This window comes from Pteropus alecto, unplaced genomic scaffold (genome assembly GCF_000325575.1).
Source record: "Pteropus alecto unplaced genomic scaffold, ASM32557v1 scaffold131, whole genome shotgun sequence".
Lineage (NCBI taxonomy): Eukaryota > Metazoa > Chordata > Mammalia > Chiroptera > Pteropodidae > Pteropus > Pteropus alecto.
Window position 1 is genome coordinate 7,571,017 of NW_006434709.1, and position 9,366 is coordinate 7,580,382.

The 9,366-nt window shown below is 33.3% G+C and overlaps 1 protein-coding gene and 1 pseudogene across 10 annotated transcripts in view; one reads left to right on the forward strand and one right to left on the reverse strand.

The window, feature by feature from the left end:
- The window catches only part of EHBP1 (EH domain binding protein 1), a 308,554-nt gene that overhangs the window by 49,679 nt on the left and 249,509 nt on the right, over nucleotides 1-9,366 (reverse strand). For 4 of the 10 annotated variants that reach the window (XM_025045113.1, XM_025045111.1, XM_025045112.1 and 1 more), the window contains exons 15-16: nucleotides 8,676-8,823; nucleotides 998-1,105 (exon numbers count right to left, since the gene is read on the reverse strand). In XM_025045113.1, coding sequence (XP_024900881.1) covers nucleotides 998-1,105; nucleotides 8,676-8,823 — 256 coding nt within the window. The remainder of the gene's footprint in view (nucleotides 1-997; nucleotides 1,106-8,675; nucleotides 8,824-9,366) is intronic. The other 6 variants (XM_025045115.1, XM_015587608.2, XM_015587607.2 and 3 more) reach the window with 3 other exon arrangements.
- Nucleotides 2,112-2,230, forward strand: LOC112478096 (annotated as a pseudogene).

Genomic DNA, 9,366 nt, shown 5'->3' on the forward strand with positions numbered 1-9,366 from the left:
TGATAAAGGCTTTGGTGGTGGTTGTGGTGAGAGGGTGGGTAAGGCAAGAATAAAAATCTTTTTCAAAAAGAAAAATTAAACTTATACAGGTTCTACAGCATTTTAAATAGAAAGATAGCTCTCATTTGGGGTTAAACATTTAAAAATTTTCCTTAAATATCAGCTTTCTCTGGGACTTGCACAATTATAAATATGCTGACTTCTACCTAGTAAAGGATAATTTAATATTAGACCATAAAGGAGCTACTGACAAGGGGGCATGGGTTTTCTTGGGTGCTCCCTATAGTTAGGAAGATCCTGGTTGATTGTTTCTTGGATCATGATTTCAGAATTTCAAGGGCATGTCAGGGCTGGGAAGAATACCTGCTCTCACTCTCTTTAGCTTCTCATAGGAAAAGAGTAAATATTAGAGGCTTCACTTCCTTACCTTTAAATCTAGAGAGATTACAAATGACTTTTATTGCTATGGAATTAAATTCAATAAGCATTAATGACTGATTTACAATCAGTCATTAAGTATGTGTAAAATAATTTATTAGTAGTAGTATTTAAATTTTTAAAGTAAGCACAAAATATTACAACTAAGACTATCAATTCTAAGCCAAGTCAGAAAATTTGACCCTGAGTTAGATTTACATTAGAAGTATTCCATATGTACTATCTATACCTTACAACACCACACGAAAATATATAGGCTGAGAAGAGACTCAATTACTGAATGCCTAATAAATTATCTTATAACATAAAATATAAAAGTTAATCTTAGTAATAAGAGAACACAAACTACAGTTTGCTATTCCAATTTTATTGCTAATTTTCGATAAAACTAAAAGAAAACAATAACATAAAATTGATGGAAAGGATTTAGATTTGTGAGGATGCAAGATGTAAAAAACTACAAAAATAACTTGTTATCACCACTGATGAGATAACAATAAAATATAATGATAAAGTCTGTCATGCAGCAGGACACAAAATATTTATAATTTGAAATTACCAGGAGTATCAAGGTCATTTTCTAAGTTAGTAAGTTCATCTCCACCTCTTACAACAAAGCCTTCAGGAATCTCCTCGTTAGTATCTATCTCAATATTATCATTTTCATCTGTAGGAACATGTAGTAATAATGTTAGTATATTATATATTATTTCTGTTTTATTTTGTTTGTCTGAATCACTAAGGAAAAAAGCAGTATTTTAATGGGTTATTCAAATTCAAGTCTGACACAGATCAGCAAGTTAAAAAAATCAGTTTTAAATTACTCTTTCACTATTAGATTAACATTTATATTTTACATTCATATGTCAAAGATGAATTGTCACATCAAAGCAGATGCAAAGGTTTTGACTACTTGCCACACTCTATCCTTGAATCACTGAGCTCACTGAGTTCCTATATTTTAAAAAGTACTCTATTAGTAATCTCTAATAACAGCATACAAAAATAAAGTTGGTTTGGTAACAAAGTCATCAAATAATATTTCTAAACCACATTTGATCACTTATTAGACACAAATGTATTTTAAAAAATCATTCTTTAAAAACTCGTAGCTATATTTAAATTATTTATATGAAGACTTGAATGCTTTTATGCTATTAAAGGAATATTATCAAAAAAGTACTATAGATAAATTTAAAGATTGAGAGTAGAACAGACAGTACCTTTATGTAAAAGAAAGTTCAGAAACAAAACAGTACATCTCAAAAGACTTAAAAATGGAAAAAACCTGTTATTATTTAAAATTAAATACATAGGAATAAGAAAGTTACACTTTTTTTTATACTTATTAAAATGTTTTAGGTCATAATTAATTAATGAAGTCTTTTTTTTACATCAAAGATTTCTATTGTATATTTTTTCATTTATATATTTTTTTAAGCGAGGCAACCTTTGGTTGACCTCACAGATTGCAAGGACCTTGTCAGCTTACGATCCCTTATATTTTTATTTTTATTTTTATTTTTTACGCCTACAGCACCTGGTCTTCCTAGGTGGTCTCCCATCCAAGTACTAAACAAGCCTGACCCTTAGCTTCTGAGATCAGACGAGATTGGGCTTGTTCAGGGTGGCATGGCCATAGACTATTTTTTCCTTTATAAATCCTGGTGATAGTCTACGGCCATGCCATCCTGAATGTGCTCGATCTCATCTGATCTCAGAAGCTAAGCAGGGTCAGGCCTGGTTAGTACTTGGATGGGAGACCACCTAGGAAGACCAGGTGCTGTAGGCGTTAAAAAAAAAAAAAAAAAAAAAAATCAATCCTGGTGATAAAATTAGTTAAGTAATTTTGATATTTATACATTTGAAAAGGCATAGCAATGATTTGATTTACATATTAGAGATTAGCTTTAAATTCTATTATTGACAATCTGTACCTTTTAGAGAAATATCTATCTAGCCCTGGGAGTTGAAGAGTATCCGTACTGTTCTATAATTTATTTTTTATTAATAATGAGGTATTACAACTGAGAAATTCCAAGATTCTACAACTTTGGCTTAATCCTTAATATTTGTCCTTTTCCCTGTACATCTTTGTGCTTGATTTTGGGCTTCCTAAGTAAATGCTAACTATGAGCATTAATATTAATAATAATAGTTTCTATTTATTGAAGACTTACCATGTACTGTGTAAGCCATTTAGAAAAACACAACAAAGAAAAAAAAGATTGAGAAATGCCCCCAGGGGAAAAAGGGTTGCTAAATGCTTTCAAGGCACTAAGGCATTATACTTGGTTATACTATTTAAGTACAATTGGTTGAGAGATCTTTTCTAATCAACTGTGCTTAGCCCAACTATTTGACGACTTTCATAAAAGTCAGTATCTTCATCTTCATTATCCTCAAAAATTCTCTAAATAATTTTGTAGTAAATGTAAATGAATTAACAAATATTTTCTGAATGCCAAATAACTATTCAGAACACTTCCTCATATGACTCCGTATCAGAGATAGTTTAGTATCAAGAGTTTTTAAGACTGTAGTACTTTGTTGCTGTCAACCAGTCTCTATTGATTATGACTGATGATAACCTAGAGTGAAAACATAAAATTTGACATTTATTCATTTATTCAAAACACTTCTACTGTATACTGCAACTGAAATTTACAACACACTGATAGATGTTGAGAAGATAGCAAGATATATATAAAACATTTATTCCACCTTAAAGGTATATAGTCAAGTGACTATAATACTATGTAGGACAGGTGTTATTGGAGTAAAATTTAGGTACAGAGCAAAATCAAAAGATGAAGATTACTCTTTGCCAATAGTACCAGGAATCATTTTGTGGAGGCACTAACCTTTAAACTGGATCTTAAAAAATGTACAGGATTTCAAAAGGTACAATTGGGAGAAGGGCATTACAGGGATGAAAGCAGGAAAGAGGAGGTTATGTTCAAAGAATTGTGTAAAGTCCTATTTGGCTCAAGCATACTTAAAGGGAAATAATGGGAGGTAAGACTTGAAAGGTAAAACTGCAGAGAGCCCTGAAGGGCAGAATGGGAACTTTAAATTTTACTTGGTAGGAATGGAGAGACACTGGTGCTTAAACATGATTAGCACTGCACAGTTTAATTTAAGAGCAGTGGTATTTAAGCAGTTTTCTACAATAAGTGTCTTATTATAATCAGTTATGAAATATGTATAATTAGTAATACAAGCACTGAAGCTTATGTCTTTGATAAGTTAGAGTGGCTTCAATACTATTTCTATAACATCACTCTTGTTTCCTTTCCGAAATGCCTTCTTACGTGAAAAAAAAAAAGTGGTCTAGAAATATACATGGGTGTATTATCCATGTGACATTATCCGTTATACAACCCTGCTGACCTAGGTTTTGGGCTGGAGTATAGAAAGGCTGGAGTCAGGAAATCCAGGTTGGAGATTGTTGTTACCCCCAGGCAAGCAGTATAGAAAGCTTAATTTAGGATAAAAGAATTGGAAAGTGGGTATGACATGATTTGAAAACTGAATGGATAGCAGGTGGTTGGGGAAGGTTGAGGAAGGGTGAGGCAGATGTCAACATTGATTCTCCAGTGAAAGATAGCATTGCTATGAAAAGAAATACTTAAATCTGGAAATGTGGTCGGATATGGGTACTTTCAGGTTCTGGAAATACGTAGAAAATTGTACCTCCTTTCATTACCCACCTATACAGTGCTGGATTCCTGTATGATGTTAAACAGGTGCCATTCATTTTATTTCCTGGCTAAATAAAATCTCTGTCTACACTACCACTCACCAGTAATGCTGAGTGGGTTAACTCAATGTTTATAAATGTATTGCTAACCTTAGATAAAAGGATTACTATTTGAGAGGGCAAGAGTAAAAATTGATCTCCTATAAAGCTCAGGTCTTCTTAAGAATGAATTTTCATTTTCTTTCCATTCATTGACTTCAGTTTTATGATGAACACTTGAATTCTTTTCAACAGTTAATGTTACACATTTCTTAACACCTGTGGAAATACTTTAAATACTCTAGCAGAATTAAAGTGCACATGTATCTGTGTGTGTATGTTTAAGATACTACATATTATATATATAAGATATACCTATATCCATATGTATCTATCTTCATGGCTAACCACTGAAAACCCAGTAGGTGAGCATGGCAGAAAGTAAATTAGAGATCCATTACACAATAGAAGCTGGTTCCCAAGTATGGCAGGTATAATGTATGCATGAAAAGGTAAAAGATTGGATATGCACTGGAATGAGACAATGCATTCCAGCTGACATTGCACAGCACTATAAGCAAAATGGGGATCTTAGTGGTGTGACTGTAGCACAGCAGTAAGGCCAGTCTTGTAACACTTATTTTTTTATAAATAAATTGAATGAAAAAAACCAGGACATTATTGACAATAAAAAAAGAGTATCTGTACTTAAAAAAAAAGAAACTGAGGCTATTATTAAAAATATTCTATAGATATACAAAAGATTAAAAAAAAACACGATATATTATTAATAGAAGCCAAAAATAAAAATTAGTAAAGGCCTATAAGTTTTTATTTTGGTTCAACAAATTTAGATAAATCTATTTGCCATATAAGGATTATGCAGGCATATTCTCAGACAAAATTTTTAAAAAATTTTCTTTATTCGTTGAAATGCAAACAAAATACACTATTTTATCTAAATCAATGAGAGGCAAAAATGTCAGTTTAAAAGTTAAATGACCCTAACCTAACTCAAACCAAATGTTAAATTTTTGTAATGGTCCACGGGCACTTGGAGGAGGTGTCTATCTTGTTCTAAGATTATATCATATCATCTATTTATTATATATTATATGGTCTATATGATATATATTTTGTATATTTTACATATGTATATATTTATTCTGTAGCTTGTCACTTTGGTTTTCTGAATTTTTTTGGACATTTGACCAAAATAAAAACTTATCAATTCCTAAAGCAGAAATTCGGGCCATATTCTCTGACTATAATACCACACAACTAAAAATGAAAATACCAAACTTTGTTTGTTTCCAAACACTTGAACCTTGCTAAGATCGATCAATACAACAAATGAACCCACCAGTTTGTTACATAGAGTGAGAATTTTAAAATTAGGCTATTATAGGTGTATAACTACAAATTAATGCAGAAATTGAAAAAACGTGTAGTATACCAAAATATCAAATGGCTTTTCTCGTAAATCCTAAAAGTATGTCAAAAAGAGGACAGGGAAAAGCTAAGCTATAGCTCCTTGGACAGGTGTGATTCTGTTATTTCACAAATATTAGGCTATTTCTGGTTGTAATAGGATGCAAGTGGGTTGCTTGAATATATGGTTATCCATGACTTAAAATACCTTGCATATATTCTCTGTGGACACCATGAAGCTGAATATACTGCACCTCAAACATACTAAGTTTCCTTTCTTCATTGAGGCTAGTTGCTGCTTGAGAATGGAAAAAAGCAAGCTTTTCAAATGGTTTCAGGCAATGAGTATGAGTAATAATCGTGTTCAACACATTCCCCAGGCTGTGCTTCTACCTTATAATTGCCAGCTCTTGACTATGCACTCTTCTTTGTCACTCTGGACCACTGCTTCCAAAATCTTTCTATCCTAGTTCTCCAAATCAGGTCTTTCTCTAGCTAACTTTCCCTAGCTAATCAAATAGGCTAGTCTCTACTTATTTCTCTCACCTCCTTTCACACTATTCCTTATTCAGACCTGATAATTCCCACCAAACAGTAGAAGAATGGACATTAATTCGTTAATTCTTTTCCTTGACTTACCGACTTTATAGGGTCATTTTCACTTAGGAATTAGACTTCTGTGAACCCAAGTGAATTTTTAAATTGCTATGCAATGGTCATTAAACTGTACTGTGCAAGCAAAATATAGCCCGCCACATTTCTGTGGCAAATAACAGGCTCGCCCATTAATTTACATATTGTTCGAGGCTGCTCTCAGGCTACGAGGGCAGAGTTGAGTAGTTAAGACAGAGACCATATGACCTGCAAAGCCTAAAGTATTTACTCTGGTCCTTTTTAGGAAATTTGCCAAATCCTGTCCTAGCACAGTGGTTGGCACTGCTCAGTGGATAAATACCATCTGTATGAAGTTAAATTTCAGGCAGGAATTTTACCTTCTCCCTTGTCCTAAAGGTCTGTTCCCCCAGCTATCAGCTCCAATAGCTTCAGCTTAGACCTCGAGGCCAGAGCAGATCTAGTCTGATCCATATGCCTTTAGGGAGACAGAGCAATATTCACCACTGAGGTCAGGAAATAGGCCTGCTCCACTTATTGTAGGTCAACTTTAGCTCTGATTAAGAGCCTACCATCTGATAGGTGGCTGCTTCCAGCATCCAAGGTATGCTGTGTCCTATGAGAGAAACGGACCTTGGTCACTTTATTCTTAGGGAACAGAGTCTAGGCTCCTCAGCAGGCTCTCATAAATCATCTGTTCAACTTTGTCCCATCTTCATTTCACCTGGCTTCCCCCTGTTCTGGTCCGTACGTCTTTGCTAGCTCTGCAGATCCAATCCTCATTTGTTCTTTATTTACTTTGTTGACTATTGAATGATGCTCAAATCAGGTCTTTCTCTAGCTAACTTTCCCTAGCTAACCAAATAGTAAGATATCCAGTTTTGGGGCTGTAACACTAACAAAATCTCTCTACTTAGTCTAGTTCTGGCTCAGCTGGAGTTGGATTACAGAGATGAAACAAATTACATAGCTGACCCATCCCATATCATCAAGTAAAATATTTAAATCTTAGCCTTCCCAGACTCATTTAGCATTGTTACTTGCTCACTACTGGGGGGAACAAAATTAAAAGAGACACTGTATGCCTCTCTATGGCATTATTACTGTTCTCCTATGGGTCTATAATGTCACAGGTGGGTAGCATTAGTGGCTTTAGGACAGTCTATCTGGAGGGTCAAGAATATAAAACTTTTTTCCTATTACTCTGATATATGAGGAGACAAAGGTTTTTAAAGAAGACTTACTTAGAATATTTGGACTTTTTATAACATCAAAGAAACACCTTGTTATTCATAACAAATGAAACAAATTATCATAGCATTATATAAATAGCTGTGAGTACTTATTGATCTTACTATAAAACTGTAGTAGAGCATATAGAAATTGCAATAAAAATTCTGAATGATAAGAGTTAAAAAGGTACGATGAAGGATTTAACTGATATGTAAACATTTGGAGAGGTCCAGAGGGACAGATATATAGCTGTTTGGGAAAACAGCTTTCAAATTTATGAGGGAAGATTATATGCTATAGGCATTCGTTGGAATTCTCTATAATAGTATGATTTTAACATAAGGAATCAATTAGGACTAACAGTAGTAAGTTTCAGTTTACTATGGAGAAACGTACTGACCTAGAAATAGCTTACCTGTGTTTCAGTTCAGTAAGATCTTATTTGAGTCCTCACTTGCCTACTCTTCACATGATCTTAGCATTCTAAGACTAACTCAGGACAACTATCTGGCATATTTTGGTAGATAAATAGGTTACAGAGCTAAAACCCACAGGCTTCTTGAATATACTCCTCTTAAAAATCTAAAATGTTCCAAGTTAAAGATGCCTAAATTGAGCAGGAAGAGGCAAAATTAAAATTCTCTTTAATTATGTATATCATCCTTGTCCCAATATCAAGTTTAGACTAATTTCTACAGACACTGAAGAAGACCCTTTCAGGATAAGGAAACCAAGAAGAAATAGATATGAGACTCATTCAAAATTCTTACATATCTGGCTGTAATGCCAGAACATTGTTAAAGCTACTTTCTAAAGATGTGGTTCAAAGTGAAAATCTTTTGTGATTTTTTCAGAGCTCACTACTAACAAGTCTTCTGATCTAGATATTAAGGACTTGATTGAATTTTACTCATTGCTAATACAATTAATGAGGTATCTTAGAAATCATAAATCAAAGTCTATATGAGTTTTTTCCTAAATCATATTCTAAGAAAGTATTCTTGAGTTATTAAAAATTAAGCCAAGAAGTAGATTTGGAAAACAGCTACAGTTATCTTCTGATTTACTATGCCTCCTTTAAGTTTTTTGCAACATATCAATAGGTTAGAAACTTTATGTATTTGATGCAACATTTTGAAGTAAGAATATAAAGTTCCAAAAGGTCTATTGCAGATTTCTGGGTTGTCTGTAGAATATGATACAAGATTCTTTAACTCACCTCCAGATGCCTTTGACCTTTCTTTCAACTTTTCTGCAGCCATTTCACCATAGCTGGGAAGTTCTGACATCTTCACTCCAGATCGAGCTTCTGCTATTAGCTGACGAGCTCGCTCTCTCAGCTGCCGACGTCGCTCTTCATCTTGCTGCTAAGATATATTGAACAGTTGCCAACTCAGTAATTGACAGAAATGCAATTTCATTTTCAATCTGATCATCATGATAGTAACTGGTTTACAGCATGGTGCTTGGCCCACATTATAAATAGGATGCTCTATATCAGTTGGATGTCACACCATTTTTAAAAAGACATCCTAGAATCAGATTTTTTAAAAAAAATTTACAAATTACTGTATTAAAATGCCTGTTAAAAATTCAGAGTAGCCCCTAAAGAATGTTTGGCAATAGCAGAAACTATTAATAATAAAATAATTGGGCTTATAGAAAAAGTCATAATACTGAAAACAGAATTTCAATAATTACTTTATTTTTTAAGAATAGAATTTAACTTGCTGTTTTCTAATAAAGGCATAGAGTAATGATTAAAAGACATCTTTGATAGCAGAAAATGCTGCTATAACATGATGATCAAATATAGGAAATGGTAATTTTAGGGGTTTGGAGCAGGCATGGGGATAGTATGTTGGCTACATAAGTTACTGTTATTGTTAGTTTAAAATTGGAATGGGTAA